Raw genomic sequence first — 23,408 nt, forward strand, 5'->3', positions numbered from 1 at the left:
CAGCATGAAACTCCATGTCTGAAGTCTGGAAGTTTGTTCCTTCAACTCCTCCATGGGCTTGGCCCAGGGATCCAAGCCCTGTTGCGGAAAGCAAATTCCTGGACGAAGTAAATGCGATCAGCACATCGTGTAATCATGAAAAGCAAACTCCCAGCTGAGACATAGATCATCAGTGCACAGCATGAGCCTGTAAGTAACACAAATCCTGCTCCAAACGCTCTGCTACCCCACTGCCCCCATTGCACCGAGCTGCTGCTGCCTGGCAGGGAAGCCCCAGGAGCCAAACACCCAAGCAAGCAACGCTGCAGCACCACAAGGAACGGGGCTTGCTGGATGCTGGTGCTATAAACCACTCTGAGATGCCAACAGTTGCTTCTGCAGGAGGCTCCAAGGTTAACACACCAATACAGAGACCCTGGGCGCACTCGCAAGAAAGCCTCACGTCTTAAAAACCAGCAAGCTCTTTTTAAGAGCAGGTCTCCAGGTGGGCTTTTACAAGAGATGGGCTTTACAAACCACGCTGCTACACTTCAGCAAAGCAACCTGAGCACCCCACGAAGGGTCTCTGTGAAGAACCAGCTTGGGGAACAAGCCCTGTGGGAGGCACACACAAGCCCTCCTTGCGCCTGAGACCCCAGCTCCCGTGCCCTGCGTGGGAAGTTTAACACAGCATCAGATCAAATCCACTTTTTTCTGAGAACGGGGGAGTATCACCATGGGTTTTGCTCCAGTGAACGTCCTTTCTGATGCAGGAAAGAGTCCTGCCTGCCCCACACACCCTTTTTTCTATCAGTTCTGTCGGTTGCTGCTGTGCTTGTACACTGCCTCACCTTTGCAGTCCCATTGCAGAGTCACAGCCTGCTGGGGAGCCTGCCGCTGCCCACAGTGTGCAAACTGGGGCAGTTGGAAATAAGAGGAGAAGAAAGGTGTTTATAGATTTTCCCCCAAATAGGAAAACGTTTCCCTCCACTTGGTGCTTGTCACACCCAGTGCTCCAGCTCAGAGATGGCTTTGCTCTTCTGAACTGCAGCACATGTAGGAAACCAGAAGGAAAATCAGGTTTCAGCATCTCTCTGGCATCCCCAGCCGGGCCTGTATCTTGGATGTTCACCCCCTTTCCGTCAACATCCACTCCTGGGGCTCCATCTGCAGTGTAGGACAGCAGCATGTCTGCGGGACCCTTACAAAACGGAGCGGGCACTGGGGCATTACACATTTACCATTGGACTAAGCTCCCTCTCCCTCCTCTGGGCCAGACCATCTTAGCTTCAAGCCAGCGGCTGCAGGGAGACAGTGGTTTGGGTGGAAGGAAAGGGGCTTTCAGATAGTCCCATACACCTGTCACATGTGGCTTTTGCTTCCCTGTTGTCCCCACCTGGCCACCACTGGAGCTGCTTGGACCTCAGTGGTCCAGCGCAGGGCTTTGTTTCCAGCAATCAGGCAGGCCAGGCATGCAGGCAGCAGTATTTTTAGCCTCTGTCTCAGCTGCCGTGGTAAAGGTTAATACATCCCCTCCTGTATTTGTTCAAGAGGCTCCAGAAGGAGGGGCAGAGCCTCTTTCACTTCTTTGAATGCAGCAGGAGGACAGAGGAGGTGGCTGTCACACATCTGCCCCCTTTCACACACAGACAGCGCATCAGCTCTGCTCCCAGCGTTGCCTTATCACTGCAATTAGCGTTGGAAAGTAGAAAGAATGGTGAATACCTACTGTTGCCAGGTAACAGCATCCACCGTGCTGCCAGCCACTTTCATGAACCTATAGGAAACAGAGGAAGAAACCAAATAAGCCCAGTGTTGTCACAGGGGAAGTCCTAAAACAACCGATGTCCATCCTACATCACGGGATAGCAAAGGCGGTCACCACATTCACAGACCCTTTCTAATGAAACCTTTGCATCCTTAAATGGAAGAAATAAATTAGACTTAATACAAATGCTTGTAGCACGCACAGCTGAGGATAACGGAGTGAAACCCAACTGGCAGCAGAGCTCTGAGCATCATTTTGGGGAAGGTAGGGAGAGCTCTCTGAGCACAACAGCATTTCCGGAACAAGATCTTGGGGTATATACTTAGTTCTATGACTACAACAACCCTCAATAGTGATTAAAGAAAAAGTTCTAAATGCCCATCTTAAAGGCAGACACTTCTTCACCCAACATGTATTTAAGCTGAGGAACTCCTTGCCTGGAGTCAAGCAAGGACTGTGAAATGGAAGAAAAACCTGCAAAGCTATTAGATGCAAAGATGCCACCTCCAGCTCAGGAAGATGGGAGGAAAGGCTGGACAAATACTGCTACCGGCTTCCCTTTTTTGGATGCTCTTTGGCATTGGCTGTTAGCAAACTGATGGGTTTCTGCCCTGGGTGCACTTGTGGTCTGTCCTGCTCCTGTGACTGACCACAGCCCTTCCATGCACAAGGTTACAGTGAGTTATATGTATATGTATTAGTCTCCTGATGGCTTACGGACGCAACTATCTTAAAGAAAACACACCTCCTCCAGACAGCTCCTATTTGAGTCAGACTTGAGGCCACACAGGTGTACCTGTTTACGCTGCTGATGCCAAAACCAAAGCCATCACTAATCTTGGGGTCCATGTGTGACCATGCAGCAGCAGCCTCTAGCTTGCTGCCATCCAGGACGGTCCCTCCCTGGCTCCCTGGTCCGGCAATCCAAACTGCGCCTTGGAAAACTGCGGCTCCCAGCAGGAAGCCCAAGCAGTCACTTTATTCTTACGCTTAGGAGCAGAGATATGAAAACACACACAGGCACACACCAACTGGCCAGGCACGCTTTTCTGCTCAGTAGTGTAACATGTGCTGCGTAGCTGATGCATTTTGGAAGTGATAATGTATGTACCTGACAGGAGACATTGGCTTGAGCAAGCAAACGTGATGAGAAAGAAACCGATGCCGTATTGTCTCGGGCTGCTTTTTGATGCATGTGGATCCCGGGAACACAACAGGAATCACACAGCTGTCCTGATTCCACCAGGACACAGGGATGAGTGGCCCTGGGTCCTGGGACCCCCAGCTCCCCCAGGACAGCCCCATGACAGAGGGTGGGGAAGGAAAAGGAAGGTTTGTGAGGAGAGATGAGCCCTTTTATCAGACCAGTTGTCATGGCAGGGAAGAACAGCAAGCTTTCCGGCACATGAGCCTCTAATCAGGTCTGAAACAAGAGCAGCAAACTTCAGGCTAAATATAGCCCGGAAACAATCATTCTGACTTTAAATTAATGACGATGGTCAATTATAGACTGGGACAAAAGGGCAGCTGGACCCTGTGAAGCATAAGAGGACACTGGCAAAGACAGCAGTAATAAATCGCTGTGGACAGAGAGGGAAGAGATACAATTAGAAATGGAAAAACAATAACACGCTGTAAAACCCCATAGCACTGATGCATCCCTGATTCTGCTGCCTTGCGGTGCTGTGAGCTTCAGTTCCCGGGCTCACCTTTCAGAAATGCTTTTATATCTCTCCGGAGGGTCAGGCCAGTGCCAGGGCAGTGGTTTGGGCAGGGTTCAGAGATCGGCTGGACCAGCCCCAGTGAGGTGCGAAATCCGCACAACACGCACAGCTCATCTGGCTCAAAAGGAAAAGGGGATTTTGCAAACATTGCTATGGAGCGGCTGCTGTTCTACAAAACTAAGTGCGCAGAAATATGATAAAGGGATCAAAAAACACCCGAGTCCCAGGTTTTAAATGCTCAGTACAGAGACTGCTGCCTAAAGTGTAATGCACAAAGTGTACAAGAGTGAATTAATGAAGTCTAAGCTGAAATTATGAACACCATCTATATTGGGTTTGAAGATCGATATATTGCAATTGGGTTTGAAGATCAGCTTTCTAACCTCAAATGCTTTATGTTATGGCTGCGAAATAAACCATCCTGGACTTCACTAAACCAGCTCTTCAGGCTCAGCTTGGCACTCTCCACTCACAGTCCAAAACCATGAGCAGACAGAGCTCGGAGGAAGAAGTTCTTTGGTGTTCCTCACCATTTCCACAGTGCCTATAGCCCTGCTGCAAACATACCCGCTAGAGCAGTCTTTGAGCAGGGACTGAAGAGCAAAGCAAACCCTCAATATAACCTCTAGCATCCCTGGAGCAGCAGAAGCAGGACATCCATCTGTCCCATCTCCCACATCTCTAGGAAGCTAAGTGACCTGTTGTTAAAAAGCTCCTGAGAAAATGTTGTTCTAGGACACAGGCATCACTCAGGCAGCACAGTGCAAACCAAAAGCAGGACAGAAAAGGCCCTGGTTTGCTTAGCGTTCCTCTTCTGTCTCCGTAAGAGCGAAATAAATTGGTTAGTTCTGGTCATTTTCAAATTTTACCATAAAAGATGCACATCTAGCTCAAATTTTGCTTTCCACGTCTGTTTTTCTTTCTTTTTCCTTTTATTGAGATTTTTGCAGGATGAAGTTCAAAAGTTCGCGGTAAAACTTCAAGTCCTGCCTTAATGGTGGAGTTGTGCCTGTAGCACCCCAGATGACTTGGCCAATGGTCTCTGCCCTCCAAAGGGAACCCAGAGCAGCTCAACAGCCCACAAGTGGTACTGCATAAGCAAGAGATGAAAGCCCAGGGCAGGTGGAGATGCAGTGACACACCAGTATCCAAATATCCTCGGTTTAGGCATACAGATGTTACTAATCCCTTTATTCCTGTAGCACCTGTGTGGCTCAAACCACAGATTTTGAGGCCAGTGAAGATCCATACGGTCCAAATGACCAGCGCTGGCACATTTTTATCTGGGATTTCCTGGACTGCGTGATGTCCATGTGTGCAGCGCGGTGCAGGCAGAGCAAACCAGACGCTTCCGGGAGGGCTCCGGTCCCTACACATGTGCTGCACAGATGGGCTGGGCTGGCGCAGTAAATCTGCCATTTTCCTACACATTGGCCTTTCTCTGTAAGCACCAATCGACCACGCAGTGCCTGTGCAGTAAAACCACCCCCCCACACCCAGGACAAGCTGAGCCTGTGCTGTGCAGACAACGTGGGCAACTACCGCAGCGATGCCCCGTAATTCAGATGGGTGGCAGCCGCGGGGCACGGCCATGCGGTATCCCCGGCTGGACTTCCACATATCAGAAACCCGGGCAAATCGTTGAAGTCCTCAACATCTGCTGGGGCAGCATCTCTAGGTGGGAAAACAGAATGTGTCAGAGGCTCATGGAGGAACAGGAGCCTCGGGCAGGGAGTTTGTGGTACTGCAGTTTACACAAAGTCACTGAGCTCGGATATGTCCATCTCCTCACCCTTGCAGCTGCCCATGTGCCGGCATCCTATGCCAGCACTACTATTTGTGGGGCCTGTGTTGAGCTAGAACTGAGGCTTAAGCTCTTAAGCTTTTTTTTTTTTTTTTTTTTTAAACAAGCACTGAGAAAAAGGTAATTTAGCATTGCTTAGTCACCCAAACAGTTCACAGCTTTGTCCCAGAAATGGTATTACGGGCAAAAGGTGGGACAGCACGTCACAAGTCAGCTGTGGGAGAGTGGGGCAGAAGAACTGCAACACCACGAGATGGTACCGACACCACAACTCTATACTGTGATACCACGGCTCAAATCTGACCTTTCCCAGAGCAGCTCCCATAGCCACATCTCCCAGGACTGCAACTTTCACTTGAGTGTGGGCACGTCTCCGAAATAGATCTCCTGGCTTGATTCAATACTTGCCAGTCATGGAGCACCTACTGCAACCTTAAGCAAATTGCTCCCATGGTTAATTAGCCTCCAAGTATGTTATTTCTCATCTGAATGTGTCTGGCTTCAGCTTCCAGCCACTGGAACTTCCTAGGCTTATTCCTGATACATTAAAGAGCCATCTGCTTTTGGAAATCTCTTTCCCATGCAGGTAATTGCGGATTGTCATCCTTTAAATAATAAAAAAAAAAAAAGTGATCCTGTAACAAAGAATGCAGCTGTGCAAGGAGAGAAGTTACTGTTGCACAGGTTCCCAGATGGTTTAGCATCATCGTCTGACTGACTGACTCCTGGGTGCTGGACTTCACAAACACAGGTTATTTCATCTGCTACTCCCTGGAGGACTACAAAAGCAAACTGACCCCCCTCAAGCCCCAAACGTAGGACCAATACTGGCCTGCCTGTGGTGCCGTGATTGATCCCTAGAGCTGGGTGGCTGATCTCTGCCCTTTGAGCCACCAGTGACGGGTAGAAATAGCTTTATCTTGTGTCTGAATCTTTTTGGTGAGGGGGACTAAAGCACAGATGTCACTTGCTAACTTCTTCAGGTTTCAGTAGCACAATCAGATACCTGCAGCAGCAGAGACAGGTACTAAACCAAACTCAATACAGCTGCTGCAAAGACTGACCTGGGATTCAGACAGGGATTTCACTTCAGGGAACAGAGCCTGGTGGGGACTACATACAAATCTGCTGCTATATAGTATTGTCTCTCTGCTCAGCATCACCTTTCTTCAACCAACCTGATCTATAGCAGGGCTACACAAGCCTTCTAGCAAAAAGGGCTTTATGTCCCAGACTGACCCACCCAGCCTTGGTAATCTGCACTCCAGTGACTGTTGCATTTGGACCATGACGTTGCATTAACGCTGATGCTTTTTCCCACCATTGATTTGTCCAGTCCCTTTCTGAACACACACAGCTCCGGCCTCCATGCCCCCCTGTGACAATGACTTCTACAATGCCATCATGTACCATGTGAAAAAGCTTCCTCCTTCTTTCCAAAGCTTCCTTCCAAACTACTTTCTGCACTGTGGAAAAAACACCCCATTCACATGCTTGTGGGCCTCGATAACATTCCCTCTGAGCTGTCTGTCTTCTGAGCTGAAGAGGCACAGCCTATTTAATCTCTTCTCACATGAAGACATCACATACCTCCGCACATCCTTGGCTCCTCTCCTTGTAACCCTCCTGATCCTATTACATCTTTGCTGAGATGAAATAACTAAGATTGTAGATAGCAAACAGGATGAAAGTACACTGTGTACTTATACAGCGGCATAATCTCATCTATGTCTTTTCTTAACCGTTTTGTTCTTCCTATACAGGTGAACGTGATTTTGGCATTCCAGCCACACAGATCAAGTTTCAGCAACAACTATCTTAACTCTTTCCTCTTGAAAGAGCAATAGCTAAATCCCTGCTTATATCTCAGATCCTTGACCCTGCTATATAACCAACCACAAAATGCCTCATCACATCCTTCACACCTCATTTCAATGTATTTATGAATGGATTCACTCATAAGTTCAATGCTACCGGAGCTTGAGTTCATGCTGCGGTGACCTCCTCCTCCCTTTGTATCATTAGTGTAATGTTGCTTGTCTTGTGGCTTGATTTTTTGCACAAAATTCTTGCTCTGGACCTATTCAGTGTCCCGGTACAGTCAGTGCCACCAGCCTTGCGGTAGCTTGCATATGGGTGAAGCTTCTGGCTCCGCTGTCAGAGACCTGCTCGCCTCTGTGGCATCACTAAGGAGCCTTAGACCAACACAGCAAGGATGTACTTTTTAAAGAAAGTTAAACAGCGCTTCTAAAAAACACAGTGGTTACTAGTCCCCTGTGTCAAAGAGCGCAGAAGTCCTTGTCAGCAAGAGGACAGGACAAATACCTACATTTCTTCCTGAAACCCACCCAGAGTCTTTCCCTCTGATGGATACCGCCTACTCCAGGCTCTCCTTGTTTCTCTTCCCTACTCGAATTTAAATAAACAAGCTCTGTCCATACACTGTCTTTGGCTGCTACTCCAGAACAAGTGGCGGATAAAAAGCAATGCCTGGACTGACTGATGGGTGCTGACCTGCTCTGAGCGCCACAGCCCTCTTCACCCTTGTGATGGCACCAACATAAGGCATAGGCAGTCATCATGAAAATACTGTCAAAGACTCTCCCATTTTTAGCACCTTGCTTTTGCTTTGGCCTCTGGTCCAACATAACCATTGGACCCTAAGTGTACAGCCTGTGGCATTTCAAGAGCTATAAGCTAACACTTCTCTCTACCACATAAGCACCAACATAGGAACCTGGGCTTGGGGTTGATTTGTGGGTGCAAGGAGCAGGGCTGAGGACTGGGACAGGTTTTAACCTGAGCCTTACCTGGGTTGCCGCAGATAACCAAGACATCATCTCCACACCTCCTCCCAACCCTGCCATGTCCACAGCTGGCAGGGAGGAAGAGTTTTATCACCACTGACAAATGTGCTTCCTCACCTTTATGGGCTCCTTTCAGAGCACCGTAGAATGACATTATCACCAAAAGGAGCCAAAGTCACCCAGACTGGTGGTTAACTCCCTGCAGTTGCTACAAACCAGGAGTAGGAGGCAGTAAAATCACGAAAGATGAGAAACTCATGTGCCTTGCGAGGTGAGGACTGACATGTGGGCACCTCCTCGCCTGCTGCTGCCATGTGGCTGGAGGTGTTGTGGCTCTGTGACCAGAGGTAGATGTGCAATGGTGACAAAAGCAGCAAGGGGCCAAGGAAGCTGTAAAGAGGGCAGACGGAAAACCAGGGAGGCAGCAGGTCTGGTGGCTCTGAGAGCTGGGGGACGAGGAGGTAGGGAAAGGAAAGAAAGATTTTCACTTGTCTGGTGGCTTCAGCAGGCTCGGGACCCAAAGTGGCCACAGAGCACCAACAACAGCCAGCCTAGCGTGGACACAAGTGCCTGCCAGCCCTTACCCTCTTGGCACTGCAGCTTCTGCCATGGTGGAGGTAACACCCTGACGCTTGTGAGTGTCCAGTGGCAAAAACTAAGCTACATCAGCTGAGGAACAACAGGTCGTGAGAGCCCCTAGCCAAACCTGCCCGGACATGTCAGCATAAGTTTTGTACCAAATGTTCTGAGCTTTAACATGTGTTAGCATCTCTTCTTCCTAATGGCTTTCCCTCATGTTTCTTCTCTTCCAGCACTGAGTGTGTGACTCAGTCGTGCATTAACCTTTGTGTCTGATGCCTGATCTGCTGTTAAAATCTATGTTAATTCCTTAGAATCTCACAATTTTTTCCCCAAGCAAATTCTGAGCAGTTCTGGGATTCCTGTACCCGCAGACGCAGTAGGTAGCTAACATGGTCTGCTCTCCAACAGCTCAGGCTGCATGAATGGTCTAATTAACACCTCATCAAACTCAACTGTTGGTTGTGTCTGGAGAAATTCCCTCTTGCACCTGTGCATTCACAAGACACCATTTCCAGCCTCCCGCGCAGCAGACCCCAGCCATCGGAGCAATGCTCTGTCACCGCAGAGCCCGTCCTTACGTCAGCAGTAGCAGTCCTGGTGCAGTCTCCGGAACTTGCCAGCCCAGAGTGACACGGATACGCTCTCTGGCTGCTCGGAGCCATTGCACCGTGCAGGGTGGTGCAAGAGCTCGGGAGCAATAACTCGGCAGTGAAGGGTGTGCAAAGCCCGTGCTGCTGTCTTTCAGGCAGGGCTTTCCTCCCCTCACCATATCCTACCTCCATCATCAGAAAACGCATAGGTTTCACCCAGCACAGCTCCGTGTCACCTGCTTAAGGACAGCGTGCACGCACCCCTACATGCTGGAAACCTTCAGATGTCTGATCTACACTCATCATCTAGCCTTTCTAGCAGACCCCAGAGAAAGGTGGCATCCCAGGAGGGGTTCAGTCCCAGCCTGTCCTGGAGGACAGGCCCTAGGATTGGGTCAGAATGGACCTGGAGGTGTTCATCTACCATTGTTGAGACAGACAACCTGGTGCACAGCAGAGTGCAAAGCCCAATTCATGTTGACACTACCATTATCGCAGGACAAGGATTAAACATAAAGAATAAGTTTAGCTTGGATGCTTGAGATAATGGTTAAACAATAGACTACAGTGTTTGGAACACAGAGGATGCATCAGGAAAATGTAATTTTAGGTAATACTTCACAATGAGACTATTCTGAGTGTTTCAGCACCTCAGGTAACTCTAGAGGCTTTCCCAGGAGAACATCAAACTCCAGCTTCTAGTGTCAGAGATCACACTCCCTGGGCCTCTCCGAGCTCTCCTCTCCCACTTCAGCTCATTTCCATTATTTCCCCCATCAAAACCTGCTTCCTCACTTTGTCTAACAGGACACTGATTGCCTGCCAGACCAATCCACCCATCCTGTCTTCTGCTCTGGGGTCTCTCATCTCTCCCCTCCAGCCTCACTTAACACTTGAGTCATAATCTGCCTACCTGGTTGACTTCTGCTCTTCATCACGTTTTTTAAAATATGAGCAAAACTTTGCAGATTTCACATCATCAGGACTATTAACCGCACACACTTCATTTGCTCTGGAGCCTTCATCCTACTGCGAGCACCACGTAGACCGTTCATGGTGGTCTAGCAAGGCAGACAGCAGGCTTACCATTGAGAGCACCTTCCTAAATTCCTCCTCCTCTCTCCTGCTTGCTGACTGTGTGGGGCTCACTCAGGATCCCGAGAGGGACTTCCTGGCTGTGACAGCCCCAAGCACATGCTGAGCCACATCCCATTGACCAGTTCTGCAATGCTCCTGCAGAAGGCAGAGCTCTCGGTAGCACTAACTGAGAATACTGACGAGACCTCAGGGAGCTGCTGGGAATAAAGCTCGTGCTGTCGAGCAGCTCAGGCACTGTGGTTTATTTGTTTGTCCTTTTGCAACTCCGTTTCCAAACACTGCAAATGAGCATTTAGCCCTTTGTCTTTGTGTAATCAGACTTGTTCCTCCTCTCTATGCCCTGCCTGGTAATAATGGGGTCTTTATGTGGAAAAACAAGCAGCTCTTGTTTCACAGGACCCCATGGGCTGTAAGGCCATGCAGGCACGTGCCACTCGCCATGAGCCGCAGACACCAGGGTTTGGAGTGCAGGACACAAGGTTTCTCCATGGGAGAGAGAAATCACTTTGAGCGTCTGCGGACCAGCATCACCCTGGCAGGCAGGGATGGCAGCAGAGAAACAGCATATAGCTTGGAGAGTGGGCGTGCTCATTACAGCTCTTCCAGACCAACGTGGGGGTCTGGAGAGCCCCCATCACCAGGGCTGCTCAAACCCTAGCTCTTACCTCCCTTCCGTCTCATTCAAGATGATGTTTCTGCCATCCTCTCCATCGGATTGTACACTACCACCTCGCTCCCAGGGTCACCATCAGTCAGAGCACAGCTCCAGCGACGCAGAGCTGCCAGACCACCCTGGCCGTGCGACTCGGCTCTTCCAACCCCTCTTCCCTGGGACCCGGCTGCGGCGCACGAAGGGCAAACGCAGCAGTAGGACTTCCCTTTCTCTAAGAGCTTCTTGGCTCTCATCCCTGTTGTTTTCCTTACTCAGCCCGCTCCTCCCGGCGCTAATAGATTTCCTGCTGATCAAGGCTACTACAACATTTTGTAACTCCCCCTGCGCCACACCGAATGCAGGGGCTCTGGCGAGCGATGCGCCCAAGCGGCATCGGCGGCAGCCGTGCTCTGTGGGCACAGGGGCTGCTCCCCCACCTTCGTCAGTGGGAGGGATGCTGGCGCCGCAGCTGGTTCCACCAGCTTTATGGTCTCTTTGTGCTGCTGCAGCAGAGCTGAGAATCTGGCCCTGGCTCCCTCCCCGCCTCGCCAGGGACTGCATCAGTGTGCTGTTTATTGTTTCTGCCAGATCATTCATGCAGATGTTAATGAATGCTAGACCCAGCTTTGCTCCCAGCAGAGTCCCTTCCACACCTCCCCCTGCCCAGCCCTCTGCACTGGAGTTTCTGTTTACAGTCCTGCAGGGAATTTCCCCTCTGCTGCAAGGTCTTCGAGCTGCACAGTCCCCATTCCTGCTGCCAGCAGGCTCCCACACCTCTCTGGTTCCTGTAGCTGTCCAATGTCACCTCCAGGTGTCCGCGTCCCTCACTGTCACCATTCCTTCTCCACCTCTGGCCTCCCCAAACTAGAGACGTGCCAATTCTCCTAGGAGAGAGAAGAGGGCTTGGCCAGCGAAGAAAGTTGCTACAGGTTCTTCCTCTGCACAGATGGAGAAAGCAGAGGGAGAAGAAGCCACCAAAGGGGAAGAGCAAAACAATTTGTCCAGGAGGACTCTGAGACGATGTCCACACTGATAAGCGGTGCCAGGACCCACCTCCTGGCCCTGAAGCCCACAGGCGCGCAGCAGCCTGCATCCGCACCACTGCGCTATCTTTACATCCAAACAAGGTGAGCACCTCAGTCTGTCTGTAATTGGGAAACGCTCGGAATACTTGGGAGAGTGTTAGTCAGCCCAGACCAAAATCCCACCAGGGACTTCTGCGGAAGTTTAGCAGCACAGACAACCGTGTCGCCAAGCCCCTGGTACTGCGGTGGCTGGGCTGCACGGAGCCTGGCTGTCCTGGCAGCTGTTGGACATTGGGAAGCCAAAGAGCATGTCTACCTGCTGCAGAGAGTATCAGTCTCCGGAGGGGTTTCTGATCTCTTCTTGATCAAAACAACATCACTTACCCTTCCAGGAGAGCGATGACATTCTTTCTGGGCCTCCCAATGTTCGGCCCGTAGAGGTTTGCTCTGGAATAAGTGCGGATAAGCTGCAGCAGGCTTCTCAGCTGGATGTAGTCCTTCCCCAGCTGGCTGCCGTTCACCGAGCGGCCGATCAGGGTCCGATAGTTATTGGGCTCTGGGAAAATAAAAATAGACAAGCAAGGCTTGCCAGCTCTGCTCCTTCATCCGCGCTTCCGGAGAGAGACACACAGCTCACACGCTGTCGCACAGCTTGAGCTCCGCAGAGCCGCCTGCCTGCTCTGCCGAGCAGCAGAAGGAGCCGCTGAGGTGTGGATGGGGGCCATCTCTCGCTCTCCTGTGCCAGCATCTCCTCCCGTGTCCCTTTTGCTGTGTGCTGGGTGAAGGACCTCCACCTTGGTGTCATGCTTTTGTCCCTGTAGGGTGCCCCACTTCCCCTGGCACTGCAGCCACCATACAAGTCCATACAGCTGCTGCTCTGCCTGCCCCAGGACCGGCTGTACCTCATAGCCCGGGTCAAAGGCTTTTCATGTGTTTAATACCAACTGATGGAAACATCCAGCTAAAGTGTGAACACATGCCAGGTCTGCCTTAGAGATGGCGCTGCCTTATAGCAGGAGCCTTTAAATCCCTCTGAACCTACACTGGCAAAACATCCTGGGATGTGCAAATATCCTCTTCCGAAAGGGAATACCTTTCTGCTACAGCAAGCTCTGTTCCCGTGATTCTCTTGTTCCCACACTCACCGTTGCCCAGCTCCCAGGAGATGTTGTACTTCTTGCTGGCACTGTACTTCAGCAGGCTGAGAGCATTGGAGCTGTTCCAGGAGTTGTTGGGATTTCGGCGCAAAGCATTCAGTGCAAAGATCAGGTGAAGGCCAGAGCAGTCAGCAAAGTTATAGAGTTTGTCTAGAGACCTGGCTGGGAAGAAACAAAAACCAGCTTGTAATTCAAATGAAACCTAGTTCCAGGGAGGTTCAAACAATCTTGCTGTCCATCAGACCTTGGCTTCTGTGTAGGATGAGCCAGGGTCAAATGCCATCCCCGCGACATCTGTAACCGCAGAAATGCACCTGACCTTTGAAACCGGGATAGGATTCCAAGTGCAGGCTCATCTCCTTCCAGCATGAAACTTGGATGCCTTCCACCACTGGGTCAGAGCTAGGGGCCATGTTACCAGAGACCAGTGACTTTATAACATCTCTTTTCATCTGCTCTTGGCAAGGAAAGTTCAGCCTTTTCTGTGCTTATCCTGCCTTGCATCTCTTTCAGAGCAGATCCCCACAGTGCCCCGGGGAGCAGAGGAGGAAATCACCACCCCAGGGCCGCCAGCTCATGGCCACCCCTCCTGCACACCACCACAGCCCTCACTCAGCTCCCACAGCCCCCTGTGTCGTAACGGAGCCCCAGCAATAACCAAGTAGAGCCTCCAAGGTGTGCACCACGCACCCAGCTAACCTCCTCTCTGCACGCAAAGAGAGGAGCTTGGTCCACCTCTTGAGCTCATGGACAGAGGATGGCTTCCTGCCTGGTGACAGCACGGCCAAGTCCTGCTGCCAGGGTGGCTCTCCTGGGGGGGTGCTGGCGTCTTTGCAGGATTTGTGCCCTACCTGCTGGTCCCCAAAAGCTCCCCAGCTGGCATCTCCCCTGCCGTGCTGTGGCCTTGATGAGCAGTGGGGCACGAGCCAGCAGCAGAAGCAGAGACCAAAGAAAGAGCTGGCGCGCTATTCAGGGAGGAGTGACATCAGCACAGGGCGCTGCTGGGAAAGCCAAAATCCTTAATACTTTTTTTTTTAATTTTTTTTGCTTCAATCTTCCCTAAAAACTCAAACACAATCAAATGTCTGATGAAGCTAATGCCAGTGTTTGCAGGATATGAACTCACGCGACGGCAAGAGGAGATTTTGTTAGAGAGTAATTAGATAACTGTGGTGTTTTCAATCACCCCTGCCTGTTGAACTGCATCCCAGGACACTCGGCGAGCTTCCTGAAGCAGCCTCGGAGATGCAACCACTTAATTGTGAGGAGCCACTGGGGATGGGGAGGTTCCAGGGGGCTGGAGAGGGCAGACCGAGGGCTCTGCTTTCTGAAGAGGCGAAGGAGACGCCGGGGAATTACAGAGTAGGCAGACCGGCTTCAGGTCCCAGAAAAATACTTGGACAAAAAATCAAGCTGCTTGTCAGCACTTACAAAATATAAGGAGATGATCAACAGCCACAGGAATGTGTCAAGAACAAATCACACTGAAGCAATCTACTGACAGGAGAGAAGGGCTTGCGGGCAGCAAAGCAGCCATTTAGGTCTTATACTTTGATGGTCTTTAAGGCTTTTGACAAGATTGCACATGATATCCTCTACAGAAAGTCAGGTAACCCTGACCTAGACTGAGCTGCAGTGAGAAATACGCACCACCAGAGCAGATATCAGTAATTTGCTGTTAAACTGAAGGGTGTAGGCAGCCGGCTCTGGGTCTTTTTACACATCTCCAATAAAGAGAGGTATAAAGGAGCAGAGGATACACACATCAGGCTTGCCGTGGCACTAAGGGTGCCAGCATGCACCACCATGGCCAAGGGAGCTGAAGGGGATGGACAGGAGGCGACCGCAGGCTCAGGGAATTGCTCTAAGCCCGGGGCGATGCTCCGAGACTCCCTGTGCCCACACTGCTGGACCAAGGTGCAGGTGAGATGGTGACAGCCAGGGGCTGCTCGCTCTGGTTGGGATAAGCTGCTCACAGCCCCTACGTCTGTGTTTATTCTGTCGCCTTTTCTGGTCACTGAAAGCCTCAGTGAACACGGAGCCAGCTCTGAGGTCTAAGAAGAATAAACTTATTTTAAAAGCAGTGTTTTAAGGAGGGTCAAGGAAATAAGCTAACTGAATAGCTAACATTTAATGGAACGCAGCAAAGTTGTGGAAAGGAGAAGAAAGGAAAAATGTGGAAAAGAAATTCCTAATCCCTTTCACAACCTTATTCTAAATGCTACTGGTTGTTTGAGTGAAAAGTAGCTCAATTAGATTAATCTAATGTATTCATCCCACTGGTTCAGGCACATTAGCTGTTTTCTCTGGATGTTTAGTGAATTAGAGACAGATACAGTTACTTAATACTCATTTACTTCGGACCTCCAGGCAAAAAGCTGCACTTGAAATAAGACTCCTATAAAGAGGATAAGATAGACCCCCAAATGACAACACGAAGATAGCGAAAAGGTGTTACCTGCAGTTCTCCTGCTAGAAATGAAACCTTTTCGCTGGTGCAAAACAGTTGTAGTTCTTCAGCACAACAGGAGGGGATTTGGTTCATGTTTAGGAGCCTCGGCAGAGGACTGGGAATTGATTTTCCATGCATCCACCGGAGGAAACAAGCCGTCTGTTTATCCCAGTGCAGGGCCTGCCACTGTGAAATTATATTTTCCCCATGACACTCATTTTGTTTTCGTGCGCCTGGACAAGAGATGCCACGTGTATTTCATGTTCTGCCATGACTTTCCGAGCTGGAAACCTCAGCGATCGGGGAGAGAACTAAGAGAAACGCAGATGTCCGGGGGTTGCTCCTGCGGGCTTCCAGTGGTCTCCCAGCACACAAACCGACCTGCAGACTGCAACGGGGCTGCAAAGAGCAGAAAACTACTAATAAACCTATCTCTGCATCAAACCAGATTGTTAATATGGGCACTCTTAGTATCACGAGTATGAGGCATCAAGCCCATTTATTTCCTTTATCCTTGGCAGCTCTCTAAGAATGGTGTGAATCTGGAAGCACCGGTCTCTCCAGTGACTCTAGCAGAGCCTTGATGACCAGTTTGCACAAGATGCCCAACTGTTAGTGGTTAAAGGGCACGTCTGACCCCTCTCTGAGGTGACTGCCTTAAACCGGACATCTCTGTTGCAGGCAGCTGCGGTTAGATGAGAAGAGTACTGTCATGGGTGGCTAAAGCACAAAAAGAAGTATATTTAGACGACCTCGAGTGATGTCCAGCCCTCCATAAGTACAAACAGGGCCAAAAGAGAATGCTATAAATATTTTACTGCCATGACTAGGGATAGCTACATTACTTCTGAGTAATGAGAACATGAAGAATCGCAGTATTATTAACAGCTGGCTAAAACTCACTTTGAATTCTGGATAATTGCACTTTTTTCTTCATCAAACACGGAAAATCTTCCAGGAATTTAACCTTTCCCCAGCTAGCAGATCATTAGGCAAGGCTTTCACAAAGCATTTCAATAGAAAAAGCCATTGTCGTACCAGAATGAATCTTAATAGAGCAGAACAGGATTTATAAGATGTTCTCGCTGCCCTGCCCCTTCTCCCCCTCTGCCCGGTGCAGAGATGCACACGCTCAGTGCTCACGTGCCACCGAGCTCAGGGAGAAGAAATAAAGAAAAAAAAAAAAAAAAAAGAAAATAAGAGGGGAAGCGGGGAGTAACAGGATGCCGAGAGTCAGCTTCTGCCACTTACTAATGCTCACGTAGTTGGAGTGAGGCTAACCAAGGCTGCAAAGCAACACGCTCCCTTCCCTCGCACCCAGCGGCAGCGCTTGCTGGCAGGTTTCCGCGGGGATGGGCATCTGCCTCGGTGGGTTTGGGACTAACAGCAGCCAGTAGGCAGAGACAGAGACCCCCACGGCCCCGGCACAAAAAAGAAATCGGAAGATATTCCGAACGTCAGCCTTTTACATCCTCGGTTGCCGAGGCTTGGACGCATCTGGAGAGCGAATACCACCCGACGATGCACAGCTGGGTGGCCGCCAGAGAAGATCTGCTCGCAGTCCTGCGCTCAGCTGAAGCTCTGCATAGGAATTAAAGATTTTGGCTGTTTGCATGGATCTCTCACCCTGCACAGAGGGAGACAAGCAATTTCAAAATGCAGGAGAAGGTGCGAGGCCACAAATGGTGGTGGGGTTCATGGGACAAGTACGCCCTTTGTGACTCTTTCCCATTTTTCTCCTTTTCATACAAGGCTAAATTTTAAAGCTCTCCAAAAGACACATGGCACTTAGTGGTGGCATGCCAACACAAAATCTGAGGCACATTAAAATGTCTCTGGCAGTTTAAAATAATTGGAAAGACTTTCCAGTTGTAGTTACTGAATTAAACATTATACTAGAGACTTTACAAAGAACGTAGTATTGACTGCCATTTGGTAAGAGGGACAGTTCAATAATCTCTGGGTTTGAAAGTCTTCCACATTTTTTATTCTGCTTCAGGAATTCTGCTTTGGCAGGGTTTAGCACAAAGAGTGGAAATTCATGTGCACGCTGAGACGGAGGCTGAGATCAGCCCGTGGGCTGAGGGGCGGTGGGGCATGGCACGGCGTGCCGGGGGCTTTCGTAACTCTGGGACGCCAACCAGGAGGACAGGAAAGAAGAGCCTGTTCTCCCTCTAACCCCACCGTTCACCACGTCCGTCTCTTGCACGTACCAGCACTGAGGAGAATGGGGTGAGAGCCGAGCGCAGAGCGGGCAGCACACACCGCACTCCCCAAATTTGCAGGTTAGCTGGGAAACCAAGCAAACGCACAACAGATGAACGCTTCTGTTGATAAAGCAAAGAAATGCAGTTCTAGAAACAACGATTTCAACTAATCACGGGTATTGCTCGACTCTGCATTCCCCATAAATTCTGAGCAACACCTGAACCGTCCCTGCAAACAGCTCCTGGTGCCAGCACCAAAGCCAGCAGCATCCCCTACCCCTCGAGCACCCCGCAGGAGAGAGAGGAGGGAATGGGTTGGGAAAGACTTGGCAAAGAGCAAAAGAAGCCCAAAGAGAGCTTTACAGGGAGGGGGCAGAAAGGGCGGCACAGAGTGTTCAGACGAGAGATGAGTAAGATGGGCGAGGAGAGCGATGAATGGAAAAAGAAAGGTATTCCCGCTTATAGAAGAACAAGCGGGTACATGGAAAATTTATTTACAAACAAATTGCCACCATAGTCAGCTGAATCCCATTTGCACTGGCTCTCTTGGGCTGAAAATCCTCATAAAACCACATGTGTGTGGCAAGGACTTAATGTTTTCTTAGCAAATAAATATGATTCAGAAGATATGCAACAGGCAATCAGAGTAACTCCAGACCCATGGGACAGGTCTGCAAAACTGGCTTGAAATCTTCCCATGGATTCCATCCCCAGTCACGGTAGGGGTTTCAGACAGGGAAACAAGAACCCCCCATCCACAATTTGCACAGTTAGAGCACCAAAGAGTAGCCTTCACCATCACTGCAAGTTCAGAGCAAAAGCAACATCCCACCCTGTCCGTATGCACTATAACATCCAGCTCGATCCACTGGATCATGGGAACATTTTCCCATTTTATCTGCATGCTAAGCTGTTCCTTCAAAGTTGCTGTTTAAAGAGAATTTTCAAGATTTCGAGGCTACCAAGAAACCCACACAGTTGCTGGAAATTGCATTCTAACGATGACCATCCCAGCTGGGAAGCTGTTTGGTTTTAATTCAGTCTTCTGAAGCATTTTGCTATGCAGTAAAACCACACTGTGTAAAGATGCTGAAGAATTCCCAGGCAAAATTACTGGCAGGAGGGAAAAGCTTGCTTGCCTCAGACACACATTTCACCTGAAATGCTCCCTCTACCTGGTCAGGCTCCCGATTTCCCCCCAAGAGGATGGAAGAGTGCAGAGCCATCCCTTGCTCTCATTTACCTCTCAGGCTTCCTCATCGCAAGCAAAGGCTGGGGGCGTGCTGTGCGCGGGAAGTGCTTCCCAAGGCAAGGTGCAGCGTTGGAGGTCTGCTCTGAGTGACAAGAAGTGCTTTGGCAGAGCCTAACGGTGCTATAGAAAAGGGATCTAGTTTAATCCCATCTGAAGAATACCTGAAAGTTGGAGGAACTGGCTTTAATACTGCCAGCCAGTAAAGAAATGCTGCGCGCTGTGTGTTAATGAGAACCTGGATTTTATATGCAGCTGGATGACAGATGGGGGATCTGGGGCTATTCCCCCCGGAGTATCGAGGGGGCCTTGTTCCAAGGGAATTGTTGTCATCATCCCTGGTCTTTAAGCAGCTGAACATCGACCCTCAATATTCATTCAAGTCTTTAACTAGATTTTTCATTTCACTGCCAATGCAGAGGTGATTATGCTGACCACGTGAGCTAGGTTGAGTCCTTAACACCACCGTACAGAAATAGCAGTCTGGGGGCTCGGTGTCAATCTCTCGCCAATAAGAAGCTTGGCCAGCAGCCATGGATTGTGGGCTGAGTTCCCAGCTGGCATATAACTTGGAAGACTACCACGAGGTCTGGGTTCAATATCCAATTGCTAAGGAGTCTGGCTGACAGCCTCATTTTGTGGAATGAATCCCAAATTAATATAATGCTTTTGATACCAGACAAGGGGCATGGCCCGCTTCCAAATGCTGTAAGGGCTCAGATAAAAGCCATAGGCATTGGGTTCAGTGTGTAAATGGTATCGAGGTCGGATAGCAGTCAGGATTGGGCTTAATCCTCAGATGGTGAGAAAAAGGAATGAGCCCTGAGCTCTGTCTTCATGCAAAAAAAAAAAAAAAAAAAAAAAAAAAAAAAAAAAGAGCTCAAACGAGCAGAATAGCTCTGTTTTCAATCCTCGCGTGGTAAAGAGCTCACAGGACAGTAATGGTTTCTAGGAACAAGTGTAAATTAACATGGAGCTTCAGAAGAGATGGGGGATCTGGGTTCAATCTCCAAATGCTGTAAAGCTCAGATAATGGCCAGAGGGGCAATTTCCAAACCCTCTGTTCCAGCCTGGTGCCTGGGAAGGAACCAAGATCACATTACAGCTAAGAAAGCTGCTTTCTTCTGCTGCATAACTTAAGACATTTTCCCTTTTGGATCGGGATGAATCCAGCATCTTCTAAAGTTTCAGAGGGAAATGGAGGCGGGCAGGGAGAGGGCTACAGGTTTGAGCAGAGCAGAAGAACAGAGCGAGAGAAAAAAAGACTGCGAGCACCACATGCCCTTGGTGCACCTTGTTGGCCACCCCAGATCGCTGGGCTCGAGCCACGGAAACTCCTCCAGAGAAAACAAGGGTACAGCTCATCAGCATCCTCGCTGCTCCGCCGTGCCTGCACCGCTGGGCGTCCTCGGGGCCTCTGCGAGAGGCAGCTCATCCCACCGGGAGACGGCAATAGCCTGTGTTGCAGCTACTTCTCACTGACACCGCTTGCACGAGGGACTGGTGTGAAACCGCGTGCGCAGCAGTAACTCCCTCCCGCTCTCACAGCTCGCCGGCGGAGCAGCTTCCCGACGCAGCTCGGCTAGTTTGCTTGAAGTCGCTCCGTTTTGTGTACAGGAATGCAGATAAAACGCGTAGAAAATAATTCAAATACTACTTTGAGTGGGCATTTAAAGTTGTTCTGTTATGTAGAAAGCCCTTCCTGGACGTGGTTTTATCGAAAGCAGTATCGTTTCTGTGAAAAGCTTCAAATTTGATAAATCGGCACTATTTCCCTTCCCTTGGGGAAATCCTTTAAAATCTAATTGTGGTCCCTGGGGCTTTACCTCCAAAGCCTGAACAGGATGGACCACAGAGGACAGGGCCCGATCTCTGCGAGTACTGCTATAACAAGCTGTGGCTTATAAATCAGCCAGACTCTCGAGCAGCAACTGCAGACTTGGGGGAAAAAAACCCCAAAACACCCTCTCGGGGTCAGCAACTACCCGTTCCTAACGGCCAGGGGTGCTGAAGACAAGCCCTGCCAGCCCCGTCCCCTGCAGGGGCGGTGGGTACAGCCCAGCCGTTTTGCCCTTGACCCTGCGCAAAGCTGCGACCTCGGGGACAGGTTACAGCCCCTGCGATGAAGCCGCCTTCCTCCGGGCTTTACCTATGCATGTGGAGGGAGCGAACGCGCCGGGCTTGGGAACACGGCTGCAGATATAACCCAGCTCCGCTGCCAGACCGTTTGCTGACAGAATGACTGTTTTATATGGCTATAAGAGCAGCTATAAGCGCAGCTGTCTGAAAAGCAACAAAATCTATGATGTGTGTTTCTAAATCCAATGACAGCTGGCAGTGCTGCGCTGCAGCTCATTCCTTCTTTTACACAGTTTAGCTAAAACACTTCTCTGCGATCGCCCCGATTTATCAACAAACAGCAGTTTCTGGAACAATTTAAAAGCATTCCCAAATAGGCAAGAAGTGGTCAGCTCTTCAAGCTCTAAGCAATCTCTGAGCTCCCAAATAGGCAGGCAGCTGGAGATGGACAGGGACGGCTGATGGGAGGACCGAATGCCCTCCCTGGCCACCTCGCGGGGAGGACGGGGCTGTGGATCACGTCGGGATGGGGGGCTTTGAGGTAGAGGTACTTGGACAGCTGCAGAGCATTACCCACAGGTGGGGGGAATGGTGATTTATTTCCTTTAAGCTGGCTTGAGGCACAAACCTGAGCCATTTCTGCGCTGCCAGGGAGGAGAGGTGACTTGGTCCCTGCACGGTGCTGCTCCCCAAGCCGAGGAAACCACACCGAGGGGGATCACCTCCTGTGACCACCTCTCACCTCCCAGGCATGGGAAACCCTGTGCAGCCCAAACCCACACAGATGCGTACAAGATAACGCCGTAGCTTGCTTCACAGCCATACAACGTAACACGAGGCAGAGCGAGAAGACTCAAGGGCGGGCACCATGCCTGTCCCCACACTCACCTTCTCCTGCCGGCTGCAGAGCAGTGCCTGTGGGGCAGACACCAGCAGCCGTCACTCCCTTGTGCATCACTTGCTGCTCAGGCAAGCTGCATCCACAGCATTCTTTCAAGGTGCCACAGTTGCAAGGCAGAGGTTTTCTCTCTAAACGCTTTTTCTCGACAGCACCTGAAGCGCTCACGCTGCAGCAAGAGGACAGATGTTTTCAGTGCTTTCCTGCAAAAAGCGTGCTGAGCAGCATGGGCTGCGCAACACCCTGCGCACATGCTGCGTGGCTAAACTGGAAAAAAGACGTACAGCTACAAAGCATGTTTTTAACGCGTTTATCTAACCTCAGTAGAATGCTTAACCCAGGTAAGCTGTGCATCTAGCTCACCGATTCCCTGCAGCCTGGCCGGCACCTCCCATGCTCCGTTTTTGCTGCCTGAACGGCTGTCATGTGGCAGACACATGGCTCGATTCAGAAGAGCCTCGCGCAGGGATGCGCGCCAGACCCACCCGACAGCATCCCCACACCTCTCTACCTCCTGCACCCCCCCACCCCCCCAGGGTCTCTTGCCGGTCCGGAGGAGAGTGACACTGATCGGTCATGCTAGGAAGCCGAAATACCACATTGGAAACAAATTCAAACTGAGGACTTCAGCGTTGCCAAACCCCAACATTCAAAAATCATGAGTCAAACTCCCAAAAATCACGGGACTAGCTCGAGAAACCTGGTTTTAGCGTAATTTTCATTGCCTGCTGTTTTCAAAAATTCTGGGCGCCTTTATGGGACATTTTTAAGCTCTTCTACTACCAGGAGAGCTACAATCTGCCTTGTTTTTATTTTCCCTTTTTAAGGGCAGTTGATATGCAGGAAAACAACCGTTTTATTTTACAAGTTGTTTGGGTTGGCCTCACTTCCCCGCGGGTGGGGGCTGCGGCCGGCTGCCAGGGATGGCAGGGGCACGCCTGACACCCCTTGGCGGCGGGTGCCGCAACAGAGAGAGATGCTCTGCCCTTAAGCAAGGATCTGCCCATCTCCTCTTACAACCCCTCTGCTGTTTCAGGATGGGGGGGGGGGTAAACCCTGAATCCACCAAAATCAGGTGCCTCATTTTTACGGGTCTGAGTCAACGTTTCCTCTTGTGCGAGGAGCCGCAGTCATGGCGTGCCGCTGAAAAGCGCCGTGATCCCAGTCCTGGCCCATCCTCTCCTGCCTGCTGAACCCGTTCTCGCCATCGGCCGCTCCTGGCTGTTCCCGCTCGGCGGAGCAGCTGATTTCCCTGGGAGGAAGAGGGAGTGACTAGGGCTCTTCATACACTTTGTGAGCTGGGCATCTGGTATTTTTCAAAACTTTAAAACATTTTA

General features: G+C 50.4%; 1 protein-coding gene across 1 annotated transcript in view; it reads right to left on the reverse strand.

Annotated features, from left to right (window-relative positions):
* Window positions 1-23,408, reverse strand: part of HPSE2 (heparanase 2 (inactive)) — a gene marked incomplete at both ends in the record, with an annotated part of 112,093 nt that overhangs the window by 25,455 nt on the left and 63,230 nt on the right. The window contains 3 exons of the mRNA XM_082486029.1: window positions 1,709-1,756; window positions 12,414-12,585; window positions 13,175-13,348. Coding sequence (XP_082342155.1) covers window positions 1,709-1,756; window positions 12,414-12,585; window positions 13,175-13,348 — 394 coding nt within the window. The remainder of the gene's footprint in view (window positions 1-1,708; window positions 1,757-12,413; window positions 12,586-13,174; window positions 13,349-23,408) is intronic.

Source organism: Vanellus vanellus (assembly GCF_965231255.1).
Source record: "Vanellus vanellus genome assembly, chromosome: 7".
Classification (NCBI taxonomy): domain Eukaryota; kingdom Metazoa; phylum Chordata; class Aves; order Charadriiformes; family Charadriidae; genus Vanellus; species Vanellus vanellus.